The 27,561-nt window shown below is 49.2% G+C and overlaps 1 protein-coding gene across 3 annotated transcripts in view; it reads right to left on the bottom strand.

Annotated features, from left to right (window-relative positions):
* RNF220 (ring finger protein 220) overlaps positions 1–27,561 on the bottom strand; it is a 221,510-nt gene that overhangs the window by 63,738 nt on the left and 130,211 nt on the right. For all 3 annotated transcript variants that reach the window (XM_054384174.1, XM_054384175.1, XM_054384176.1), the window contains 3 exons: positions 25,434–25,563; positions 11,916–11,961; positions 1,664–1,759 (listed from right to left, as the gene is read on the bottom strand). In XM_054384174.1, the coding sequence (XP_054240149.1) occupies positions 1,664–1,759; positions 11,916–11,961; positions 25,434–25,563 (272 nt within the window). The remainder of the gene's footprint in view (positions 1–1,663; positions 1,760–11,915; positions 11,962–25,433; positions 25,564–27,561) is intronic.

Raw genomic sequence — 27,561 nt, 5'->3', positions numbered from 1 at the left:
GCTTTACACAACCCTGGCACCCACTCAGAGGTCCCTTTACACTGCTAGAGCAGCGTAACTCAGCCCGCACAAGCGTAAATGAAAATCAGGCCCCAGAGGTCTTTTCTTCCTGCAGCGCAGACTTACAACTCCCATTACACATTTGCATTAAGGGCTGCAACCTTCCATAAAATACATTCACAAACTTAAAACACATTAGAGACTAGCTAGGCTCAGCACACAGAGGGGGCTTCTGCTGAGAATATTTGTCCTCAAGTATGACATAATAAAAATTTATAGTAATGGAATACTGCAAGGGACCACTAGTTTCACAGAGACTGAAATATTGAGTGTGAGAGGAGAGATCTTCATCAAAGGGAGTCATAGCAAAAGTCTCTTCCATACCCTTTTGTGAAGAACTTGATTTATTTATTAGCCTTAATAAACAGGCAGGAAAGAGTGTGGGATTACCTTAATCAAGCATTTCTGTATCGTCTGCAAGGTTTGGCTTCTCTTACTTTGCACCAGGTGTCATCACTCATAGGAAGGTAAAGTGACTGTCATGTGATGTGTAGTTATAACTACAAGGCTACATGGGAATATGTAGCAAACAATAGAGGATCTGCTCCATATTTGATAATGTAACTAATAAATGGGACAGAAAACAGAATAATGGACAAAAAAATGTATAAATCTGCTACTAATAGGGACTGTCTTCAGGAACACAGGCTTTAACTGGGGCTTCTTAATTAATACCTCTAGCACTGGTCATCAGCTTTTCCATCTGCAGATCCAAACAGAGGTCTTGCACAAAGGAAATTGTTGATGCAAGAAGACCTGAGCATCTGCCTGACCCTGGGCACGATATTGCCACAGAGCACTGCAGGATACAGGGTCATGAGCATGTTCTAAGCTGGGACAGCCATGGCCTACTGTGCCTGACCACATGGCAGATACAGGCATGCTTGGGTCTCTACTGATGACCACCATTAATTTATTTGTTGCTTTTAGAGCTTACCTGAAGCCAGTGGCTGAGCACAGGCTTGCAGCCAAGCAGTTTGGATGTGTGTTGAGTTGCAGCCAAGTGTGCCAGTCTGTCCCAGAAGTACAGACTGACTTACAAGACAAACTATGCTTGTGCCTTTCTCTTCTTTTCTTGCTCCCTCAGCTTTTATTCATCGCATCACAAGTCAAGACCTGCTGTTCCTCTGGGTAGAGGGTGTTTTATAAAGCATGCTGGCATGGCTGTGGGTGGTCACAAACCATTTCTGTTTTGGGTGGAGGTCACAAGTCAGTTTTCTGGGCAGCAGCACACCAATTTTGGCCTGCTGCAGGCTGACGTCATTCACTGTTTTACAAAAAAAATTACGTCTCTTAAAGTTTCCTGGTGGCACGGGGTAACCAGTAACAAACATAACCATTGCAGCAACTGAAATGGTGAATATGATGCAACAGAAACCTCTACAAAGATTTAAAGCATTTTTGCATGGCTTTGGTTTCAAGTTGGACCTACCTACAGACAAAAACACATCTTCATAGCCATGTGAGGGATGAAGCACGCATGTCCCCATGCTGCAGGCAGGTGAGCTGGGAGCTGAGAGCTGTCACACAGAGAGCTGCAGGCACTGAGACAAGCTGGCTTTCTGCCTCAGGCTGAGACCAGCACCGGTATTTGCCTGCTTACCTGGTATCTGTCGGAGTGATGGATGTCATCGGAGGAATGGGGCGATGCCGTCGGAGAATCTCCTTCCCGCTTGATTGAGGCCGACAACAAAATTGACTGCAAGAGAAAGGAGAGATTCATGCTGTGAGCATTGCCAAGCTCTCTGCTCCTCTCTAAACTGTCTTCAGAGCCACAGATAGCATCTGCTGGGCTCTAGAGCTGCACTGGAATGGACTGCTGGACTGTGGGGTTTTTCTCTGCTCTTCTCATGAGATACTGCCCCACAAGGGGACTGGTCTGTGGGGTCTAGCAAAATGCAGATGTATCAGGCAACAAAGGGATGGTCATTCTGTCCCCAGGTCTGGTGGCTGAGGGCAGAATCAGACCCTGCTGGACCACACCAGAAATTGACATGTTAAAGCCAAGGCATGCTGATGTGGAGTGGTGCTTACATGCCCTCATCTGCCCCTCTAAGTGGCACTGAATCTCTCAATAGCTTTGTAAACTGCACTAAAGCTCTCAGTACATTTACAGTGTGACTGCCTCTTCCTTCTGTAATGATGCTATTTATTTTAATAAGTAGCACAGAAAAAGGGCCTTTTAGAAGGTTAAAAAGATCAGTGATATTTGAGACCCAAGTCATCGCTGATAAACTTCAAGTCAATAGGAGGTAAGTCTAAATTCCACACACAGTGAACTCTAGCGGGAAAATTACTGCAGGAGTTTGACAGCGTCTACAAAAAATGTACACTGAGTTGCAAGCAAACTTTATTATTAGAAGAGTTTGAGGGGAAAATATTTAAAATTCTGATTTAAAATGCAGGTTAGCTGAACCAGGCTAAATATAGCCCTATACATTCTAAAAAAAAATGTACACTGGAAATGCAGCTCTCCAGATGTTTGTTTCTGCGAATCAGCTGGTGAGATCTGACAATAAATGACTGCTCAGAGATGTGTATGTTGTGAATGGAAGTGTAGATATCATCTGAATTGGACAGGTCAAGTGTGGTGACAACGTTATTAAAAAGCATAGTACCTTGGAGAAAGGCAAGTATTCTAGAAACATTTGCCTCTGGGCTGAAATGAAACATGAAAAAAATGTGCATTTTTTTGAAAGATATGAGCAAACAGAGAAGTGACTCAGCATACAAATCGGTTCAGTCAGCAGGATGTCATCCCCCAGGCCCAGACAGCAATCCTGGTGAGAAAGGCATGACAAGTGTGGTTGGCATGGGCATGCAGGGAGACCAGGCTTGGAACAGAGGAGGTTTTAGGATGCTGGGTTCAACCGCATGGGTGCGAGCTGCCAGCATTGCCACAAAGGGAAGTGTCACATTCCTCTCTGCACTGCAGATCTCTGCCATAAAGTGTGGCTCTACCAGCTGTGCAGAGATGTGACTTCCTGAAAGGGTTCACACAGGAATTACCTGCTGGGATATCTCTCATGCCAATGCCAAGGGCTGTGCTGGCCACATCTCAAGGCTGGCACACTCTCCAGCTCATCCTGACAGGGATATCAGGTGCTGGGAGGGCCAGTAGGAGCTAATGGCACTGGGGGGCACCCAGTGAGGGCTGCCCCAGAGGCTGGCTTCTGCCTCCCAGGAGAAAGATGGACAGAGCAGAGGCTTTTCCTGCCTTACATGCTGGCCAAACCCAACTGGTGATCAGTTTTGGCTCATGTATTTCTAAAGAAGCCCTCTGATAACCATGAAATGCAGAATGCAGACCATGAGCTTTTGTTGTTTAGTTTCCTTATTTTCTAAATGGGCAACAAAGACCATTTCTGAAGAAGCAGGATTGCACATGCCCTACACAATGGAGGGATGGAGGCCCTGATTGCAGTGGTGCTAATGCCCTTTCCCTACTCTAACAAGCTAAGCACCCTGGAGCTGGGAGGGTTAAATCTGTTTTGTCTTCCAATGTATTCTGGAGAAGGGAAAAAAATACCCATCTCCCCACTCCTTGGCGACAGACAGACAAACCCTCCCCGCCTCCATTTTCCCCCTCAGCTTCTGGTAGCTCTAATCCAATATTATTATGTGAAAAATGGTTGGGCTAGCTATGGAGACAGTAAATTAAACGTTATGTATTAGTTTTTAGCGTGTGGTCCCAGGAAGAATGCTGGCCCCATTTATTCCACAAACCTCCTGAGCACCATGGCGATGACCTCTGGAAAAACGCAGGGCTAAACTAATCCCAAAGATGTCAATCTCGAGGCCTCTTCTACATACACTTGCAGTTTAGATTAATAAACTGTCTATTTTTAAATTGTGTGCAAGCACTTCAATTCTAAATACCGCACCAGCATGTTAAACACAGCGTTAGAGATGCCAAGTCACACTTCCCCTTCATTCTTAAGAAACCTGACTTCATTTGTTTTTCTCATTTCTGTGCGCTGTGCCACGCTTTGCCTTTCGGGCAGCTGTGGAGGCAGGCAGGGATGCAGGCTCAGGGGCTAAGGGGTTAGGAAAGGCACTCAGCATCAGGGTGACTTTCATTTCTGCATTAGGCCAACCTCTCTGCCATCCCAAACTTGGCCTCTTTTATTTCAAATTGTCATGTTGGGGTTGTTTTCCAATGGCTAAGCAGTGAGGATGCCTGGCCACAGCACTCCAAGATGAGGGTTTGCTGCTCTTTGTACTTACACCACTCATTCCCACCCTGGTCCTGGCAAGAGGGGAAGGGGCAACAATATGATCCTCAACCCTCACTCAACCAGCATCTGGGAAGATGGCTGTGGAGGGAAAATGGGAGCTTTACATGTGTCCTCCCATCCCTTGTGTATACCCACACTGCAGGGCCAACCCAAGTTCTGTCATCCCAAACCAGAAAGATAGCACTGGGTTCTCTGCATGCCAACAGGCGTGCCACTCATTTTTGTGGAGATGCTTCCTACCTTGGGGGCCAGCTGCTTCAGCATGGTGGGAACAAGCCTTGATGCCGAAATGTCCCTTTTCCCCCTGGGGACACACCACCAGCGAGCTCATCTCTGCCTGGTTGTCAGTTGTCAGGGTGTGTCTGAGCAGGGCTATGGGGATGGGAGCACCCTCCTACCTCCCCAGTCCTCTCTCCCCTGGCAAACCACAACTCCCAGCATCAAGGATGGAGCAACTCCCAGCATCAAGGATGGAGCAAGGGACTTGTGTGAAGCCTCATATTTCTCCCTCTCCTTTAAATCATCTCTCCATTGGGTAAAGGCACTCTCTGTGGAGGTTATAAACCCTGAGAGGATCAGCCTGAGCATTACACCTGGGGCAAGCTAAATAAAAAAAGGTCACTGGCGCTTTTTAAACATGGACAAAAAAGCAGTAAAATGTGTTTGGAAAAAAAAAATCTGGCATTAAATCATGACTTTTTGCCTGGCTTGCCTCATTAAAAGTGGCCTTTTGGAAGGTAAAATTATCATTGTAAGTGATAAGATCTTTAAGAAAATAATTCACGGCTTCTTCACCCTTTAATATGATAGCCGCCACCGGCTAATTTTTTTCTTAATGGCAACGAGGCCATCAATCTTGTCCAAGCCATGCACTCCCTCCTTCCTCCTGCCTCTCCTGCCGTGCTGGGTAACCATGGCCCCACTCAGCGTTTCCTTTCCACCCTTTGGAGCCCAGCTGTGCTCTGCCAAGGGGAAGAGCTGTGTCTGGGTGTATGGCTTTGCCTGCCTGTGTCTGTGGACCTGGGCTCTCCCTGGGGATACAGTGCTGCAGGAAGCAGAGGCCACATAAGCCTTGCTCATGCTACAAGGTTCACACCCTGGTAGATCCTGACACCCTCTATGGATCCTGCAGTTCTGCAGAGCTGCAAATGTTTCTGCGGTCTTATTGCAACTAGGACCATATAATTTATGTGTAAAAATACATAGGCAGGTTTGGCATATATCAAATGTGCCACCGTCGGCATGTCAGCTGCTGTGATCCCAGTCCATTGCTCTCCAGACCTGCTCCTCCCTACTTGGGCGGAGGAGCCATGGGCAGCTCCAAGGTGATGCTGGCAAGAGCATGCATGCCCACATGCCACTGGCTCCTGACCCATAGGCACTCAGGATGTGGGCCTGGGGCAGCACAAGAGGAGGGGATGGGTGTCAGGGTGCAGCTGCCGGCCTGAGGAAATGGATGGAAATTGCCGGCCCCAAGCCCTAAGCACTGCCTCTCGCTGGCAGCTGGGGCAGGTGTCAGTGCTGGGAGAGCCCAGCCAGTGCTGCTGACATTCTGCTGCCTCTCAAGGCCAGGCATTTGAGAGTATTAAAGTGCTGGACTCCTGCTTTCTGATAGCCCTGGAAAAACACAGGGAGTCTATTTTTCTTAAACAATCCATCACAGCTGCTGTCAGCAGAACAAATACCCTAACCCTGCTTTTTATGAATCTATATGGCCTTTTTTTTATTTTTATTCTTTTTTTCATTTTGGCACAAAGTGTTCCCTGCTTGATGCATTCAGCGTTAACTCTGCTGTCTAAATAGGTACTTATCACTTAACATGGAGGTGATGGCTTGACATGTTTTCTGTCTCCTGCCCTCCCCTCCACGGTAGGGAAGCCGTCAAAGTGTTGCTAATAGCTGTTATCACTTGGGAACTGTAACCTGAAAGCAATGAGTGATACCAGGCCTTGCTGCGATTTCCCCCCTTAACTCTGCTAGCCATTTTTTATGTTATTGCTGGAGGATCTCTGACACAAAGATGCTACTATTAGAGCTGAGTTTCCTAGAAGCTTTTGGAGGGTCCACTTTTGCTCCCAGGAAAGTTAGAGGTAAAATTATCTAGTGGCTTTTAGTTGGCAGAGATGAAGGTGAGATGGAGCTGGGGATGAAAGACTTAAATGTGAGAAAAGCCTGAATAGTGAGCTGAAATAATGGTATCAGCAGCTTCTGGCCTTCACTGAAAGGCTCTAGTGGTCTGCAAGCAGAATAAGCTTACAGAAACGTCAGCTACTAATTTATTTCTGTGCATGTTACAGTCACGCCTGAGATTGTAATTGAGCTCTGGGTCCTCTTGGGCAAGACATCAGGTACATGGTGGGGAAAGGAGCTTCTTCCCGCAGAACCACTTATTGGCACACTGTGGATAAAGGGGAAAGGGATCTGGCCAAGGTCTGCCTCTGTCTGCCAGCCTGCTCAGCTCATCTCCACAGCCACATCCCTGTCTGCTCCCAGATGCAGCAGTTTCCCCCACTCTCACAGGAGGACACCTGTTTGGCCCAAGGGGAGTGAGGGACTTTGGTTGTTTGTGGGCCAATTTGTTTCATGGAATAAAACCTGGCAGAGATTTTTTGAGGTAGCTCTGGTATTCATCACTCCAAATTGGCAGGAAGCATGGCCAGCCAACACTTATTCTACGTAATTTTCACTCCTTGGCATATCTATGGGCTGCTCTTGCATCCCCTTCTTGGCCTTATCTTTGCCACAATACTCAGATTTAGCTTTTTCATCTTTCCTTGTAAATCACAGTTACAATCACAGAAGTGAGTGACTTCTCTAACCCCCCTCCCCCCACCCTGGAGAGTGAGCGACAAGAGAAGGAGCTAAAAGCCCAAGGCCCTGACACCCATCCCCTGTTCCTATCACCAGACATGATACAGAGAAGTTAAATTATTGTGCTCGAAATTTCATCTGGAGTGCGACAGCTGGGAAGGGCTTAATACAGACATTCTGTCAAGGTTTAAGGCTCCAAATCTAGCTTGCTTCAAAGCTCTTTTTCCTTGGAGGGCTTTAGTGGTCAAATTTCCCTCTAGATGCTGTAATTCTCTCTCACACTGCTTGGTGAAGCCGTAAAATCACAGGGGTGGGTTAGGGAATCAAAGGGCCCTGACACTGTGGCTCAACTCCCAGCTCCACTGGAGGTCCTGGAGCAGCCCACTGGCTGCCTGCCTGTGGGCACCCTCTGAGGGTCTGGGTGCACACCTAAACAAACCAGCCACAGGCATCTCCTGGGATCATGAGATGGATTTTGTTCCTGGACAGTCACATTGGTGTTTGCAGCCAGAGTCAGTACACAGACTGGACTGTTAGTGGGAAAGGCAATTTGCAGCCATGTATCAGGAAGCAGCAGTGGAAGATGAATGCTGACACTGATATGAGAGCTTGGTGCTTCATGGAGCCCAGCCTCTTCCCCTTCAGTTGTAAGGATCAGCACTTTCACAAGGGATTTAAGTTCACTTGTTGTATGAGAGGTGACAATCCACAACTAATACCCTGAAATTTAGGGGCTGAAATCTCTCTGGGCAGAGATGATATCCCAGATAGATGATAGGTAGCTAGGAGGACCTGGGGGTTCTGATTCCCAGAGTTACTGCTGCCTTCCCAAGGAAGAGTGGGAACAGTTTGACTTGCATTGCTCATTCACCTCACCAGCATAGGTTCAATCCAACACATGCTCTGCTCCTGCATAACCCCCCACAAGAGGCAGCCAAGGCAAGATTGGAAGGGCAAGGGGAAAGAGTGAAGCCCAGGAATGATGCCCAGGGAAACTTCACACTGCTGACATCTGTTACAGGCTCCTGAGCTGCCACCAGCCTGGATGGAGCTTGTAGTCTTGTCCCTACATTTTTTGCAAGGCATCCCTGCTGCCTGGTCTGCCTGAGGCATAGCCTCTGACCACTTTGGAGAGTGCTACAGGGAAGCCCTGGGCTCACAGAGATCTAGGGCATGGATTGGACTTGACACATTTTCAGAAAGTGTCTTCCTGAGTGACTCTGGTGTTGGGCTTCCCCATGGTGACCCAGGATGACCGTGAAAGGTTAGTGAACAGCCACACTGGTGAATGGGATGATGGGCCCATGGTGTCTAGCTGCACAAGAGCAAGGATATCCTCTATCCCTTCTCATGGATTTGAAGTGTCTATTCCCACTGCCACTGAAACTTCTTCTTTGTGAAGAATTTCTTTTGTTGCCCATCTACTCATGGTGTCTCAGACATGGCATCAGAGAAGGATGCTATAGATGTCCAGGAGTTTCCTTGAATTCCAATGCCTGAGGAAATCCTTTCCCTGAGTGGGGACACTGGGTATGCTTTCTGATAAGGAGATGGGTTTTTCAGAACATTTTGCATAGGTGTCAAGCAGCCCAGCAAGAGCAAGATGTTGCCTTGACCTGTGTGGGCTCGATGGGCTACCTGGCTCTTGGCAAAATGAAGGTCCAGGCACCAAAGGCTATCACAAGCCTTGGTGTGTTCAAGTTTGCAATCAAAGACAGAAACCTCATATGGGAGGAGAGAATGATGTTCCCTTTGATATCTGTGGGTCACAGGACTTCTTGCAGACACTGGACAGCTGTCTCAGGTCCTTTTCCCTAGCCAGATGCTGGTAGAGTCCAGCTTGCTGTCAGCAGCTTTTCTAAGTAACTGGCAGTCAGGGTGGGGTAGAATTCTCATCCTGAGGCTCACCATGCAGCTTTGGCAGCTGCTTGTCCAAGTGGCTTGTCCACACTGGCATGGCATGATCAATTTGGCTTGGTCTCTCATAGAAAGGAAAGGAGAATTCTGAATGCTGTGAAGCTGCATGGCATTCGGTGCTGTCCTCTGAGCTGCCTTGACAGAAAGGGAGCTGAGGCACCAAGCAAACATGTTGGCCAGACCCCCCCCAGCTCACAGCTCGTGCCTGGCCATCACTGCCTCGGTCAGCTCCAATAATAGAAGAACCTGATATAATAATCCTGCATTCATCACATCCCATGTCAAATGATTGGATTTTCTTTGACATATTGTCATGAAAATCGGTCCAGTGCAGTGAGTGACAGCTCTTCAGGGGCAGGAAAGTGGTAAGTGAGGAACACATGTTTACATCTGGCCTTTTATTGCCAGGGGAGATGTTTGCTGGGGCAGCTGTGGGGAAGGGATGGGAGCACAGCCAGGAGATGGAGCACATGGGGGGTTAAATCCTCTGCCCCACATGCACCCTGAGAAAAGCCTCAGGCCAACACAGAAGAACCAATAATAGTAATACTATACACAAAGGTCCTAAATGAGTCCTAAATTGGTCTTAAAGCCACCAGTGACCACAGAAGTAATACAGTCAGCATGCACCCTACCCCAGTTCTCATGCCCCTGAGTGGAACCAGCCAGCCTGTGCTGCCAGTGGATGATCCTAATGGATGAGGAGGGACAGCTGCTGGCCCTTTTGTTGGCAGCAGGAGAAGGACCAGGCAGGAAGCATTGCAGCAGTCCCCATGGTCCTTGTGACCCCTTCCACCAGTGCCCAGGGAGGAAAGTGGGGCATGGTGGGATCTCCCAGGTGGTGCCTGGAGATCTCCAGATTTGCAAGCTCACCTGAGGAGTCTGTCCCCCATTCCTTTGTCTGGGAACCCTGTTAAGGGTGGCCCATAATCCCAGATTTGTCCTCAGCAGGACTTTTCCAGAAAGACTTCACATCCCAATGGGCTGTTTCCTCCCCAAGTTGCAAATACTCAGTGGGCACAAAGGGAAAGAGAATCCTTCATCTCCCCACCACCCTCCTCCTCAATACCGCCTGGTTACAAAGGGGCCTTTAATACCAAGCTCAGGTGAAGGTGACAGCACTGTGCCTTCCCATGACACACAGGACTTGTCTCCCAGCAAAAGCCACCTAGAAATAATGAATCCTCCTGGGCTGAGAGGCTTTCAAGCTCTCTGAGAAGGGAATGAAAGATTTCCTGATTTCACCCTCTCCCTCCCTGCTCTCCTGGCTTCTTGAAGTTAATGTTCTTAGCCCCAGACGTGACGGGCAAAGGGAAAAGATCCATGTGGTGACAGGGGACGATTGATCTCTTTTACATAGAACGAAGCTCCAGTCCCAGTTTAATCCCCTTGCTCAAGGCAAATGGGATTTTTTGTCAATGGAAACTTCAAAAGCCCGTCCCTGCCGTGAGATGGACCTTCTTCTTTATCTGGTCTCTGTCAGTCACTTGCTGCATTTCCCTCCAAACAGCTAATCTGTCTTCCTAGCCATCCTCCCTCGCAGGCGATGTGTTTGGGATCATTGAGTTATCTATACCCAGACCTGACAAGGAGGGAAAGGGAAGCTTGCAGGGTTCAGCTGCTTTCATTTTTGTGAGTGTCCCTTCCAACTCCTTTGGATGCTCCCAGGGTGGCCTCATGCTCTGTGGATTATCTATGGGTTTGGGGATTTTTTTCTGCTGTGCTTTTTTTTCTCATGGGAGAAACAGTTACATCTCCGCTGTCTTCCCATTCTGCCTTGGGATAGGGCAGGAGAGACAGATACAGTCATGCAGGACATGGGAATGCCAAAGGTGTGGAGCACTGCAGAGTATTGCTGTGATGTTTATTTTCCGTCAGAGGATTTGGGAATTTTCTAGGCTGATGTGGGAGATGTCCTTGCCTGCCCTGGTGGGGCAGACAGGGTGCTTGATGTGCTTGACAAGACACTCAGCTTCAAGAAGAAAGCCTAGTGGTGAAATTCCCATCTCTGTTTCTGATGTCACGTGCCAAAAGTGACCCAAAGTTTCAGAAGAAAAAAGGAGAGTGAGACCTGAAGTTAATTCTATTAAAACAAGCATGAAGACACTTCCTGTGAGAGATGCCCTGCACTTCTCTGGGAGCTGGGAGTTTCTGTGGCTGAGGCAGTGCCACTGGAAGTGTAGAAGAGTCTGGACTGCTTGTGTTTGCCCACCTTAGGGAGGACAGTGTATTTTTCAGAGGTTGTGCAATGCCCAGCAGCCCTGCAGTGCTCCCTGCCACCCACTTGCCTGCCCAAGCTCTGGTCCTTCCCAACACCATCATTGTACAATGTTAACAGCAATACTAATTGGTAAGTGATGCCCTTTGCAGTGATCCATGATGTCCTGGGCATTTTGTATTTTTGAATATTCAGACAAGAGGATGGGAGGTGGGTCCTGGGGAGGGGGGATGTGGCTGGGATGGGGGATGTTTTAGTGATTTGGGCTCCTCCTTTGCTGTGCTTCACTCCCCTGAGGCATTCCCACTCCCCTCTTCCAAAGCTGGCATATGGTTCTGGCTCCAGGAGCTCCTGAACAGCCTGAGCTCAGCCCGCATATGATCAGCTCTCATTAGCTGTCATTAGACACAATCTGGAGTTCCAGAGCCCACTCGGTCCTTCAACTCCACTGTCCCTTGGCTGCATGGGGAGCCTGGTGCATAGACTTGGCTACTCCAGCCAAGTGGGTGATGGGGGCAGCAGCTTCCACCAGTGCTGTCTGGCCACCAAAGCATGGCCATTTTCCTGGGGGACAGTGAATGGCAGGACAGGGAATGGGCTGGGAAGGTGAGGGCCTATAAAGCACATCTATTGGGGCAGGAGGGGAAGTGTGCTGAGTTGTGCTCACTTACCTTGGGGGTGCCTGCTGCCATGGCATCCTTCAGGATGGAGCTCTTGCTGCCAAGAGAGAAGAGAATGGGGTCAGAGTCACAACACTGCTGCTGTGGGCAAGGGGGTAGTACTTCAAGCTATCTCAGGAAGTCAAACAGCAAAACATATGTCTCTCCTTCCCTGTACCAATAAGAGTCTCCTCATCCTGACTGGAGGTGCATGGAAAGGAGTGGAGCACGAACTATTTCTCCAGCTGGAATAAAATGGTCCTGTGAGTGGAACCCCCCCAAGCTCAGACGTATGTTGCAGAATCAAATCCCAACTCTTCTTGGGCACTTGTACATCTCCTCTCTCAGCCTTGGGGAAAAGTGGGGAGCAAACCTTCAGGGGCACAGGAGAGAGGAGCAGAGGTAGTGAGCCCTGCATGGGGTCAGGCACAATAAGAAAAAGGAGGTAAGGAAAAAGAAGGAGATTAAAATGATGTAAAAGCAAGGGAAAGAAGATCCTCTGAGTTGCAACTGTGCTGTGAAGGCAGCGGCTCTGCTGGAGGCTGGAGTGATTTGTTAATACAGCTTGTTCGCCATTTAGCAGGGAAGGAGGTCCTCGGCACAGTGCTCCTCCTCGCCTGCCCTCGCCAGCGGGAGATGCTATAGATTTAATAACACCTTCCCCCCTCCAGACAGGTTAAACTTGAAACAATTACGTATCAAAGCCGACATAGTGGGGAGGCCTGCACTGTAATTTTTTGGTTATTAAAGTAATCTCTCTCATGTAAATTCTCCTGCTAACATGCTGCAAACAGCATTAGGAAATAAATTATTTCCCCATGATTCGATTTGTCAATGCAAAGCACCTGCAGCAGGCAAAAGGCTCTTGAAATATGTTGCCAAGCCCAGTGCCTGTGCTTCTAAGAGCATGCTGGTGGGGTGGCTGGCTCCCAGCTCCCCATAGCCCCGGGGAGATGATGGATGGGTGCGTGGAGGGGGGAGGTTAGCAGGAGGAGGCGGAGGTTGGGGTATGGGGGGGAATAGAATTGTGTTTAATAACAAAATTTGTATGCAAGCCTGCATCCCAGGCTAAGGATGAGTGATCGGCAGCCAGAAAGTATTAAAAAGCCTCGCTAAACAGATGCTGACAATAGAACAAGACATATCAAATCAGATCTACTTCAGAAGCATTAATACACACACGCACACATGCCTGCCCGCGCGCGCGCGCCCAGCTCCGCACGCCCGCGCCCCTTTCTTCTCAATCACAGCAATATGGGAGGCATCAATAAATTTTTATGAGACTTTTAGAAGATCAACACGGTACTAGATGTGACAAAAAAGCAATGTGCCTGTCATGTTCGCTTTGTCGGGGACACTTTAGCCCCAGATGCCTAGCTGCAGTGGCAGCGGGGAGAAATTGAATTTGGCTGGCTTTAATCTGCCTTGATTTGGCAGATGGCTGGGTGTTACGAAATGAGCAGGGATGGAGGAAGGTGTTTTCTCCTGGGGCTATGGCTCCTCTCCTCTCCCAGTGCCACTGACCTTGCCCCCCACCCTGAAACGAGGGGAAACCCACAGTTTTCCATTGCCTTCAGGTCACCCCAAATGCCATAGCTCTGCTCCCAGAGCAAGCGGCTGCAGTTGGTGGGGACCAGTAATCAATGGGCTGGGCATGGCCTCCCTTGCAGCCCCCCGTTCCACAATGAGATGGGTTGCTGGCTGCTTGGTGGGAGTTGCAGGATGCCCTCTATGCCTTGTCCCTCAGCTCTGTCCTTCCTGATCTTGGCAGGTGGCACAGATCAGAAGCAGTCCCTGCTGACAACTGAGATGCAGGGCTGGTGCCACCTCCAGCCTGTGCCCAAGTGCGTGCAATGGGACAGATTTCCAACCCCTCGCCATCTTCAGTGCTACCTTGAAGTTCTCAATTGCCCAAAGTGTAGAACAACATTTTTTTTTTTTCCTTTTACAATACAACCAACTCATTTTCTCCCTTTTCTTGTTAGAGATGTTTGAAATTGTTTCTATTTGAGGGAAAGAGGAAGAATCTCATCAGTCCCTCCCAGAAAGGGTGTTAGTGCCAGGAAACTGCAATTTTCAGGACAAGAGTCTCTCTGGCCAGCCAAAAGCCCAAGCCTCTGCCATTGGGGATGATGAAGAAGGAGGCCTGATTTAGACAACTTGACAGAGTTTATTTTATTCTTCATTTGTAGGATTTTTAAGAACCATTCCCCTCCTCAAAATTTAGCCACACCCTACTGCTAATAGGAGTTTGCAATTTGTTTTTTGTTTCCAGAGATGGGTCAAGAACAGGGAAAAACCCTGATCATCTGAGTCCCAAGACCCTGCAATTTAAGGATGCTTCCCTCCATCCCACCAACCAGCCCCCTGAATTACAGCAGCTGCAGCCCCCCGAGCCTCTTAAGGATGCTGGCAGCGGGCTGAGAATCGAAAGGCTGTCAGCAAAGAGAAACCTTCCCCTCCATAAACACCGCAGACAAATTAAAAATGGTAAAAGCGAAATCAAGACCTTTAAAGTTCAAACACTTTTCGGTGCCTTTTAAAGTTTTTTTGCTCTAGGCCCTTGCAGAGAGCACAATCTTTGGAGACCTTGGGATTCTCTTTAATCACCCAGCCAGGCTGCAGTGGTCTGAAATGATTACACATTTACATAGTAATAACCCCAACACTCTCCACATTATTTCATGGCTAGCATATTTCCACTCGGCGAGTGATCCATGTGTTTTAAATTATAACCTGTACATAGGAAATTAGTTACTAAGTACGATATTCGTGGGCTCGTCTGACACTTCTAATTAAGGTGATTTACACAGAATTATCCTACGAAATAAAAAAATGGTGTTTTGCTACCTAATAAAATATAATTACTACCCACTTTTATAAGTTACAGTTAGTTTTAATCTATTTGGGGAACTGTTTATCTAGTTCGTTACAGAAAAACAACTTCTTTCTCTTTTAGGTAACCCCTCCAAAGTACCAAAGAAGTCAAAAAATGCCCTGGAGACACCCAACAGTTTGGGCAGCCTCATTCTCTCTATCTTTGCTCCCCAAAGGACATGGCTCATCAGCTGCCAGGCAGGGGACCAAGACTCAGGGAATGCTCTTAGTGTCCAGAGCACGCTCTGGCAGGCAGGGCCCTTGCTGACCCCACAGCCTAGGCAGAAGCCTGGTGGCAGGCAGCTGCTCCAAGGAGGCAGGGGCAGGAGCCTTCCTCCTCTGAACTCACCACAGCATGAGCACTGTGCCAGCATCAGGGCATCACTGCAGCATCCCAAGGGCAAGCGTGGGAAAGCTCTGTTGCAATTGTAGCTACGGCTTGAGTGAGGAGACGAAGAGAGAGATGTGAGAAGAGGCATCTGAGCACAGAGCAGTGATGGGACTTGCCCTTATTGTTACTGCAAACGTGCAGTACGCTTACTGCAACAATAAGGCCAGAAACAGCTGTGAAGCTGTGGTTGTCTCCCCAAGAACATTCAAATGAGTTTTCCCCAAAGACCCCACTCAGGGCAAGGCAGGGCTTATGATGAGCATCCCTCAAGGAAGGGCTGAGCTCAGGACCTGGCATGGCAGCCACCCCCTGGCAGCACTCTCCACATGTAATTAATAACAACCGCAAGTGAAGAAGTTCCTTGAGCTTGGGCAGCTACAGTTGTTTGTACTCATCCCTTAATGATATTGCAGCCATTAGAGGCTTAAAGAGGTAGTAAGAGGGCTGCTATCATGCAGCTGGTGTCTTCCAGTTCTGTGATTCTTCCACAGAACAACTCTCAACAGCTCTCTGGATTTGACCGGCACCAGCCAGAGCACATACAGCTCCCACATGAGATCCTGCAAAGCCAAAATGTTTCTACAAGCTTCAGCCAACTGATGTGTTTCTTAAAAAAAAAAAAAATCCAGTGGAAACAATTTATTTCTAGCTGCAGGACTCACAGCTTGAACATGGAGCCTGGGGACAGGAGCCCCAGCAGCAGAGCAAGCCTCCTGCAGAGCGTGCAGACGGCAACACCAGCAGTAAATAAGCAGTCGCTGGGTAGAGAGGGAATTGGATTTTTGTGAACGCCAGTTTAAATAAGTGGAAGCACCACTTGAAGCCTAAATAAGGAAATGTGAGCTTGATTTTTTTCCCCTTTTTTTAAACTACATGAGGCCAAATCCTCACCTAGCCACAGGTGACATCCTGCAGCATGGCTGGGTGTGATCTGTAAAGTCAGGGGAAACATACTAGGATTTGTAACCTGCTGAGGCTGCTCTAGCTGTACTTGCTCCAAGGGCTGCTTAGAAGACCTTCTGCAACCCATGATGGGGAAAGGGGCTAAGTGATGGTAAAAAATGCCAAAGATGTTGGAGTCAAGACCAGAAATGCTCTGCCTTTACAGTCCTTACAGACATGCTTCCCAAATGCTCCCTCAGAGAGTTTTGTGAGACCTCAGTGCCCAAAACAGTCAGCTGTGACAAACTGACCCCACAGGGCTGCCACCTGCCTCCCCCAAAGAGACGATGCTGCAGCAGAAACACAGCCAGGATCATAAAACACAGTGGCATTGACCTGGCGACACTAAAATCCCCTATTTGCTCTGTCCTGTTCACACCCATCTGGCTCTTTATTCCCTACTGGGTTTTTGTTTATCAGCTCCTGGGTACACCATGTCTCTGCCAGGAGCCCCTGTTCAGAGTGGGCAACAGGTTTCTGGGTGAGGATATGATGGTTCATGTGTGCAGTTCAAAGCAGGAGGCTGGGATAGGAGAGTTGTTTCATTTCTCTTCCCCTATTTGAAAAGGAGGTGGCTGGAAAAATAAAGAGAAAAGACGGAGGGAAAGGTCATGCATTAGATTGATCTGGGGGGCTCTTTGCTACCGTGGCTGTAATGACTGTTTAATTATTCCCAGCTCACGTGGCAGTTCAGAAGAGGCCCTACAGAAGGCATGCATTGCTTCAGGGCAAAGAACTGACCAAAGATTTATTTCTCACCCTTGGGTTTCCATGCATCTCTTCCTAGGCCTCCCACTGCTCTGGGAGTCAGCAGCAGAGGAAGGCTTTGCCTTCTGAGGTTCTGAACCCCAGCCTGCAAAAGCCTGTGCCCTGGAGTCAGAGCATGGGTTGTGGGTACCACCTATCTGACCACACTTCAGGGACTGTTCATAGCACTTTCAGGGGACTGCATGAGTGAGGAGATCCAGGACTCACAAATTTTCTCACCTGCTGTGCTATTGTGGAAGCCCTGACCTGTAAGAAGTGCTCTCACCCACAGATCATGGGCAGCAGTCTCTGACTCCCCTGGAGTTTGGCGTGGGAGGAGAGAAATGGGTCATCCCTAAGCAGGACAGACAGCTTCATGGCGTGTGCTATCTCTGCTGGAAAATCTGTGGATGATGGGTCCAGGCTGCTGTCACTGCCACCCTAACAGAGCATGAAAGGAAACTGGAGGGTCTCTCTTCCCTTTCTGTTCATGATTAATCTGCCTCAGTAAGGGGCAGGGACACAAATCAGAGGGGGGATGAAAGAGGATAAATCCATGGTATCAGCAGCACCGCATTTGCTGGATAATAAACAGACTCCTCTCCTCATAAATTTTCCTCCATTCTGCCATAGTTTCCCACCACTGACACTGGCAGACATGGAGCTGGACTGATCCTGGCCTTTCTGGTGTCCCAGCTGGTGGGGAGAGCTGTGGCTCTGCTGGGGAAGCCTAGGACCCTCCACTGGGCTGGCATCCTTCACCCTGGCACACACCGGGGTATAGTGGAAGCTGCAGGACAACACAGTAAAGTCCCATTCAAGCTCGGGCTTTAGATGGTGCATAATAAGACACCTGAGCTGGCTGTGATAGATGATCCATACCAGTACCTGAAGTGGGTGGAAGAAGCACTGGAGACACCAGGCACTCTTTACTTGGTATTTCTGCTCTCCATCTCTCTGCCCCAGCATGACACTGTGTCCTCACTCCTCATTTGGGCAGCAGCCAGCTCACTCACCTCTCCCTGTCCCACATGGGCATGTGTCCTTGTTAGCTGTCTTGTGGTGGCAGGTGACCTTGTGCCCTGCTTGGCTGTCACAGAGAAGCTGACACTTCCAGGCAGGTTTCTCTGGTGACAGAGTGTGTTTAATTTGAATCACACAGGAATCATGATGCTGGAGAAAGCTTCAGGAGATACCACTTCTCATGTACCTGGAGATGCATCCGCGCCTGAATCTGGACACCCATGACCCCACAGCTGAGATCCTCTCTCTGCTGTGGAGTAGCATGGAATGCCCTCCTGCTGCCATGGGGCACCATCTGCTCCCTGGAGGCTCAGGGCAGAGCAGGATGGAAATGACCCCTTCTGTATCGCCAGAGCAAAGCAGCAGCTCCTGAGAACCACCCTGGTTTTACTGAGGGACATTGGCTATGGGACAAACCCTGGATGCTGCCTCTGCTGTGGGAAGCAGCCACTCAGGTACCAGGTGCTCAGTGCCATGTTCAAGTCTCTAACTGGAGCGGCTGGAGGATCACACATGCCAGGATTCACACATGAGGAGAACATTGGGGAAACATGACAGGTAATGAACTGCTTGGTTGAACAACTTCGGGGGTGCTTTGGGAGAGCTCCTGGGATGACTGTTTGCCTGTGTCACAGCCTGGGAAAAGAGTGCTGCAATGGGAGGCACCCAGTCCCACCTCACAAAGCACTGCCAGGCACTTAATAGTACCTGTCCCCACCATCTCCTCGGCCTGGATTTATGCCTTGAGGGGTCACCTCTGGCAAGACTCTAATAACATGACTTTATTAGCTTTCTTGTTCCTTCTTTAAGATACAGTAGCAAGGGGGGAGAAGGGCAGTGGCACCTTGGAAAGGAGTGGGGGGTGTACAGATAGGAAGCATCTGCCCTCGCAATTCCCCTTCTTGGTGACAAGGGGGAAAGGGAGAAAAATGATGCTCCCTTGAAATTTATCATGCACCCAATTACAATGTTAATTGGCAAGTCCCAGAAATCAATTAATTCGCAAATTTTTTTCAATTAAAAATTAAGATAAATCATAAAACGTTATTAAGCAAAGGCCAAACTCCATGAACTTTTTTTTTTTTTTCTGTAGGCATCTGGGTTTTTTTTTTTTTTAATTTAAATAAAAAAAAAGAGCTGTGTTGCCAAAGCCTGATGCCCTTGAGTGCCTTTGCTGAAGCGCAGGGGGCTGTCATCAGCAGGACTGGGCTGAAGACAGATAAAAAAATATCGACCAGTCGGACACACTGCTTCTGCTTTATTGATCAGGCGGGAATTTAACTTGCTGTGCATATCCACCGTGTCAGCAAGGGCCACCGGCGAAATTAAAAGTACTTGGCTTGGAGATGTCGCCTTGATACCGGGGAGGGGGGAGAGAGGGAGGGAGGGGGAAGGAGAGGGGGATAAAGGGAAGAAAGGAAAAGAAGGTGGAAAAAGAAGGAAGACAGAAGACAGAGAGAAGTTGAGGAGGAGGTCGCAATGCTTGCTTTCCCCCCACTTGTAATTTCACTTGTTGGCCAGAGCTGCTTACTCTCTCTGGAGTGCCTGCAGGTGTCTACTGCATGCAAGAAGAGGAAATGGTGTGTATTTAAATGCAGCTCTGGGAAAAAAACCTTTCTCACTCAAAAATGGCTCTCATCTCACCCATTCAGAGGCTGAGGAACCTGTAGTATTCATTGAAAGAGAAGTCGAAGGAAGCACCTAGCCATCAAGCTAAAGTCCTCAGGCATAAATTGAAGAGACCTGAGGCAAGAGCCATGACCCTGATGTGACACATGACAACAGAGCTAATTTGGGTTTTACACACTCCATTTATCCTGCCAGGCCTGGAAGCACAGCCACCCACCCTTCCCAGAGCAGCTGCCCACACTGGCCCTGGAAAGTCTCCTCCAAGGGGTCAGCAGATCACACTGAAATGAAGAAAACCCTTGCCTGGAGCAGTGCGAGGATCAGCTGTATTTAAACACAAGGTTCCCTTAGCAGGAGAGGGAGATGAGCCATGTCTCATAATTTGCTTTGGACCTTTATCCTGACCAGGAGGAGCATAGAAAACCTCTGCCATTTGGGCAAGTAGGGAGCACAGGGATGGCGTGCTTCTTTCCTCATTCCACAGCAGGAGTCTGGGGGTTAGCAGGGGATGACTTCAATGAGAAAGACCATGAAACACTGTGAAAGCAACCTGTGAAAGAATGTGAAATCCAGGATATGTCTCCAGATGCTTGGAGAGATCTCTCAAGGACAGTGACCCTACCTGGAGAGGCAAGGTCATCTCCCAGGGTCCCACAGCCTTCTTGTAGCTGTATTGCTGGCTGACTTCTTATTCCTTATCCCACTGGGCCCAAAGGTGCCTCTATCTCCCAAGGAGAGCTCTGCCTCGCTGCATAAAGAAACCTTGAGCCGAAGCCCCCAACCAGGAGGGTAGGAGGGTGAGGATGCTCAGTGCAGTGCCAGGAACTGAGCCAGCACTTTCTGTTTCCACCCCAGCTGCCAAGGGAAGAAGGATTAACAACAGTGAGAGGAAAAGAGCACATGTGCAGATGAGGGAGAGGAAGCTTCAGAGGTACACCAAAGGAAGACTTAAGCCTGGGAAGTGGAACACTGAGAGCTGCCACGGGAGCTGAGTACCATAGTCCCATGGTTGGCTCTTTTTCTCTGATGTGCATCAAAACTGGCTCTGATAGTCCAACTAAATCCCCTGTCTGGGCACTTCACCTCTTTAGAAACAGACCTTCCCACTGCATCTTACCCCTTCCAACTCAAACCTTTATATGGTTCTATGATGATGTTGCTCTGCTCTCTTTTGCCTGATGCTATTTGGTTCCCTCTGTGACAGCATCTTTGAGGTCACCAGAAAACAGCTCACAGCACTTCCCATTTGCACCAAGGTGAGAGACCCCTGTGCCCTCTATGTTCCAGGGAATGCTTTGCAATCAGAAAATCAGAAGAGAAATTATTCCTGGACATGCTATAAGGGTCATTAGGGGGAATCATTAGCTCCTGAGATGCTGGGTGGGGACACAAGGCTGTGTCTCCACACTCCCAGCACAGTGGCAAGGAGCAGTGAGAGCTGCTAGCCCAGTCTGAGAACAGACAAAAGTGCACATGGGCTTTAAAATACAAATATGCTCAGATTAAGTATTCACTGTGTAGGAAAGAAAGGAAGAAAAGTGTAGAAGGGGAAAGTTTTCACAGGCATGGTGCACTGTGGGAACAGCATCACCCACCCAAGCATCCCTGGAGGCACCTGCTGAACTGCCATGGCCAGGCTCTGGGATGCACAGGCACAAGTAATGTTACAACATGGTGTGGTGATATTGCTGAGTACATCTGCTAAACTTAGAAACCCCTTTTAAGGAGGGGAACAAGCTCAGATAGGCCTATCTGAGCTTGCACCATCCTTCAGCTACAAAAACAGGAGCAGAGCTGCCATAGTCCACCTTGCTGCTCCACCCTCTGGACCATTCTCCAGCTATAATGATACACCTCATCTTTTCGGGCTCTGAAGGCCAGGTTTGCTGCTGGCAATGCAAGGAAGAATCTGCTGGCTATCACATAGGGAGATTAGAAATGGCCCCCTGACATTCCCCCTCCCCCCAAGCACTGTATATACAAGAACAGAGCATCATGGTATTAAACCCATGGCATCCAAGTTCTTAACAACTGTAATATTTGTAATGTGACTTCCTAAGTTTTTAAAATGGCCACTAAATGCCTCTTTCCCAAACTGTAGAAAGCACTACAGATCCATCAGGGACCATTGGCTGAGGCAGGCTCCACATCTCCTACTGCTTCCTTACTCCTGTACCCATCTTCCCACCCACCCCAAACTCAACACGTAGCCTAAAACCTGTCCCATTTCCCCCTAGATTCCTCCACCATCAGCAGGTTGTCATCTCCACTCACTTCCTGGAAAGAAGCTGTCAGGGTTTAGGGGTCCCCCTACACACCATCACCTCTGCTCAGAGTATTTACCTGCAGTGACACATGCAGCCATGCACTCAGCTTGCACGTGAAGATGTGTGTGCCTGTCCTGAGGGAGACCCACGGATGCTGCTTTCAAATGCTATGCCTGCCTGCACTCCCGGGGTGGCCCTGGGCTGGGGAATGGGTCTGCAGCAGAAACACCAGCTGAAGATCTGTGTTGTGGCTATTGACAGTTCCAGAAAGAGTATCACATTTCAGTGTGTGTGCACACAGAGGGCTGCAGCTATTATTTCTTATTTTTACCTTGGTGGCATTTAGCTGCTCAGCTGAGGATTGGCACTTTTTGCTGTGTGAGCTGTGTACATAGAGCAAGGAGAGCATCCCTTTTGCATAGTGCCATGAGGCCACTGCTCACCTGCCTCCCATTCTCTGCTGCTTTGTGCTCGTGCTCTGTGAAGGTGAGCTACTAGGTGATTTCTTTTTGGAGGAGGAATACCAACAATCTTGTCTGGCAAGAGTTAAACCCCATAAAACCAAGGCTTGTAGTTTTGTTTTCTTTCAATTTATACCCTTCACTTAAAGGGGGGGAGGAGAAAGGAGGGGGAGAAAAGAGAAAGCCAGGTGACATATTCTAAGAGGGAGCACCGAAAACGTGTTAAGCACTTCAAAATCTCATATATTCAATCGGCCTCTGGCAAGACATCTGCCTAATGTTAGCGCTTAAATATCCTTTTCCATTTTACATGCATTCAAGTCTCATTTGAGCGAAATGAAACGGTATTATTAAAGGGAGATTTTGCACAAATGGCCTGAATTTGACATGTCAAGTTCAATGAGGCTGTTACATATGTAACACCGAGAAGGGCTCGGAGGCTGCCGGCTCTTGAAACAGCGCCAGTGGCTCAGAAATGAAATTTGCATTCAGAGAGCCTTGCCTCGCCACGCAGAGCTGTGCACAGGGTTTCGCTGGACCTGCATGGGGTGGAAGAGATGTGGGGTGAGCACGAAGAGGTCTCTCCTTGTGCTGGACACACCATGAAAGCAGCAGAGCTAGAAGCTTGAGTCCCTCATTCCCACTCAAGTCCATTGTCCCAAGGGAAAGCTTGGCCTTGCACCAGGGGTGGATTCTCCTGAGTGGTATTCGTGACCATTCTGATGGCTAATGTCCATCCCCTAGGCATGCACAGCCCCTCAGCATGAGAGGCTGCTGCCCTGAGGCTCCTCCTGCCTCACTGCATCATGCGTCAGCTGGGTGGACCTTGAGATATCTCTACCCTGAGGTCAGGAGGGTCACAACAGCACTGTGCATGGGGGAAGAAGGGCTGTCCCTGGGGGACAGCAAATCTCATACCCACCAGCTGAGCAAAAGGTGCATCACTATGGGTGGGACACAACCCCAGGCTTCTGGTGGGCTGGAACCATGGGTAACATCACCCAGGTGGCTCCTACAAGTCCGTTGTATCTCAATCCCAAGAAGCTCCTGTGATGGCCTTGAGAAAGCCCTTTTCTTCCTTCCCTTCCTCTACCCTCTGAGAGATGCCAAGATTCCCACTCCAGTGATGCCCAAAATCCCTGGAGAGCACTTAACTCTCAATGGGATGATAGCACAGGACAGCCCCTCCACTTTGCTTCTCCACCAGCTCTTGATCTGGCCCTGTAGTGACATCTTGGCTGGCTTACCCTACCACACCAGGGGGACCCTGGCACACGGCAGGAGCTGATGTGGCACCTGTCAAGTCTCTGGTGCTGCAGGCTCAGCATGCAGAAGATCTACCTTCCTAACCCTAAGCACTGGAAATTTATGATTTCGTTGCAAGTCATTAAGGTTTATTAAAACTTAACAACACAAGCCGTGATTGTCTGCATCCTCTTTAAATAGAAAAAATAAAAAAGCCCTTGGAAAGCAGCCCCTTGGTTCACTTCTCCCCATCAGACTGATATGTAACAGCTGCTCAGCCATTTCGGTAACAAGTCGGTACTGGCAGGGAGCGGGCAGGGCTGCCAGTGCCCGTCACGTTTATAGGCCTACATTTTATTTTTATGTTTATTGGGTTATTTGAGATCATTATTAGTTTCTCTCTCCTTTTGTTGATGTCTTCTTGCTCCTGGCTCCTTCAGGCAGGAAAGGTGGGAGAATGGGAGACGGGGCCACCCGCTAGGCTGAGCTGCCCCACCAGAGCTGGGCAACACACAGAGCTTAACCTGCTGGCGTCCTGCTGCCTGCTATTGCTGCCTGCACTTACTGCCCGCCCTGCCTGCTGCTGCCAGCTGGCCATCGCTTCCCTCTGGGACTGGGAGAGACTGTCCCTGTGCAGAGCTGCAGTGTTACAGATTAGCCTCCATCGCCTGAATCCATCGACTAGATTGAGCGTTATCTATCACGCTACGGAGGGAGTCGTTATTTAATAATTAATAAAGACCTCTGATTCTTCTTCGCTGCCTGCATGGCCGAGAAGAGTGGGCCAGGGAAGCGAGGGCAAGCTGGGGAGAGCTGTCTCCTCTCTAACTGCTGCTGTTATTTAAAGGAATAATGCCATTCTTTTTCATTTGTCAGCTGGCCCACAATGGCCCTTGTCATGCTTTATGATTTAGGGTTTCCTTTCCTTTCCCATTAAACGCCACCTTCCCATCACTGCCTCACGACAGCCAGCCTCCGCTCCTGGCTTGCGGTTTCAGTTTCACTCTGATATTGGCCCAACTTCTTTGATGGGCTCCTCCGAGCACTAATTGCTTCTGTTCATTTAAACCTGTTCACTAATTTGCAGTGGCCCTTTATTAAGTTGGATGCAGCCCAAATTACACCATAAATTACACTAGCAAGGGGACTGGGTGTCGAGGGGAATAAATGGGCTGCCTGTCCCCTGCCCCCCCCAGCCTTCTCCTCTTCCTGTGCAATGCATGGGGGATACAGGTCTCAGCCTGAAGCTGCAGGTGCCTAATTTAGAAGATCTGAGCCAGAACCCATTCGGAGAGGTCTCTTCTTCTCTAGCTAATGCTCTCTCCTTCTCCCTTCCTCTGCAACGGCTATTGTTCAGTTGCAAAGCAGATCCAAGCTGGGTAGGAATGGATTCTGCATCCTCCACATCACACCCCTTTGCCCTGGCACACACACACCACATGCTGCGCTCACCCTCCTCTCCTACCACCTGGTGACGTAACTTTGCTCCTAGTCGGCAGTTTGATTCCTTTCCTCACCTTTTAATGACCGGAGAATTCATTAATAATTGAAATAAACATGCTCTTTTCCAAGGCCACTGAGTTTTATTAAGACAGGGGCAGGGATCTGCCAACCCTTGGCTGCAGCCATTTCCTAAATAACTGCCAGCAGTTAAAATGCAATTATTATTTATTCTTTTTTTAAACAGGGGCTTTGCTGTGCTGGGGGAAGCAGAAGGGGGCTAAAGGCAGCTAAAAGGCAGTGCCTGCTCTGTCATGGGTGTGGACAGCATCAGAAGTGCTCATCCAAGCACATCCCTGGGGAAAGGGAAACTGTAGTGTACCCCCAGGGAAATGTTTTTATCCCACTGGCTAGCACTATATCTCCCATACCTGGGCACCACCATCTCCATGGGCAGGTGACCTGGCTGGCTAACTGGGGATGTTGTGGACCCCAGGGAGCTGCTTACCTGATGTTCAGCTGGGTGAGCTTCTCCAGCTCCTGTTCCATGTGCTCTTGCAACTCCCCAGGGCGAAGGAGGACTTGGCAGATGGGACAGATTGGAGCCTGGCTGTCAAATAAAGTTGCTTTCTTTTTGCCTGCAGGGAGGAAAAAAGAAGAGAGAGCTATAGCTCTGATAGGCTGCCATCAGCATTACCTGCATTCTGCCCTGGTCCCCATCCTATCTGAGGTCTGAAACCAGGGAATTTTCTCCTTATACAGCCCCATTTCTCTCCCCATCCTACAATCTCTGTGACAGGGCTGGGTCTGTTCTGCAGCAGGTCAACAATTGGCTTGAGAGCATCCTAGCCTCAGCTGTGGGCCCTCCAGCTTTACAGGGAGAGCAGCAACAGCCACGTTTCAGGAGTGACCTCGTGCAGCCCCACCTTCCCTAGTCAGTGGTGCAGGTGGTATGACGTGGGGCAAACAGATGACACAGCACTGGCCACTGTTTCCATTAATGAATAGCAGTAAATTAAGAACTATCTTCATCCTCCTTGGCACTTGTGCATTTGGGTGGGTCGGGATGACTCCCATGATGGGCAGAGTGATTCTCTGTGGGCACACCATGGTTGAGAGGCAGAGGACATCCTGTGGTGCTGGGCTGTGGATGGCAGGGAGCAGGTCCATACACTTGGCATGCCTACCCTGACTGTCACCTAGGATTGCTCACCCTGTCCTCAAGCTAGGATGGGGCCCCTTGTCCTCCCCACGCCACCATCAGCACTGGACCTTGCAGCTGCCTGAGCCATGAGCCCCCTGGGGCTGCATCATCACTGGGTGACATTTGGAGGTGCTTATGGACCCCAAGCCTGTGCAGAGCTGAGCCGCTGGGCCACCCTGGAAGTGGGGAACTCCCTCATAGCCTCCTTGACCCAGATCCTCCCCATCACTCCCCTGCCCAGCCACATCTCCCTGGCTCACTTTCTGCTCTGAGGCCAATTTCCTGCAGCTCAGAAAATTTATTGCCCCCTCTATAAGGAATATACAGCATCTATTTAACATAAAATAAAACTCTAAAGCAAACAATGAAGTTTCAATAAAACAGAGAAGCCCACGGGTCTCCAGACCCCCCTCTCCCAGCTGTATTAGCAGCTCTGCTCATGAGAGGGCGTGCGGAGCCCAGCTCAGATGGCTCCAGCGGGAAGAAACATGCTTTATAGCTGCCTGTTGTCATCTAATGTGAACCCTCCTGCTGGATTATTTATTTATGTATTAGACATGGATCAAATTGGTTAAATCCAAGTGAGAGGCAGTAATGCACAGTAAAGCAGGCAGCACTGGATATGAGGGGGTTGCATACACTGTGGCCTTCCAATCAGGAGCCAAAAGGTGCCATTTTATGGCTCCTAACGATGGCAGAGCCCAGTTAAATGAATTCCCATTAAAGGAACAGACCTTCTCAAAGTATAAAACATTGGTGTGAGCTGCTTTACTGGGTCCCTGCTGCTCACTGTGTAACTGCCTGGTGCAGGTGCTTAACGAGAGGAAGGGTCTGAAATAAGTTTGAAAGTCACCTTGGCTCATCCTTGCCTTCCAGCAGGACACTGTGTATGTGCCTGACAGGAGCGGGGCTGTTGCCAGAACATTACTTGCCTGTTTCTTCAGCCTCCCCAGTAGGAGATGGGGGAAACTGAGGCACAAAGGGCAAGTTGAGGCAGGCCAGTCCTGTGGCGCATCCCCTACCTCCCCAGCTTCTCCATCCACTGGGAAGCCTCTCATTTGCAGAGGCAGGAGTAAAACCCAGCTGGATGTGAACTGCTCCTGATGGATCCTGAGCAGAATCCCAGCAGAGTCCAGGCACCTTGGCTCCTCATGCCTACCACCCTTCTGCTGGGGAGCACACAGTCCATGCAGCTGGGACCATCCTCCTCTTTCCTCCTTCCCTCATGTTTAAATAATGCCCAGGACCCAACCCAAACCCAAACAACCAGCTCCTGCTGACCCTTGCGGGAAAGGTCGGCATTTCAGTAATTCCACCTTCCTCTTGGAGCTTTTCCACTTTTGTGTGGTGGGGGCCCAAAATAGCCCAGGAGCGTCCCCGACCACCTGCTATTTATAACCCCAACTTCACAGCAAAACAATGGAGCTGTCTG

Source organism: Indicator indicator, chromosome 10 (genome assembly GCF_027791375.1).
Source record: "Indicator indicator isolate 239-I01 chromosome 10, UM_Iind_1.1, whole genome shotgun sequence".
Lineage (NCBI taxonomy): Eukaryota > Metazoa > Chordata > Aves > Piciformes > Indicatoridae > Indicator > Indicator indicator.
Note: the sequence above shows the minus strand (reverse complement) of the source record. Positions and strands in the feature narration are given on the sequence as shown.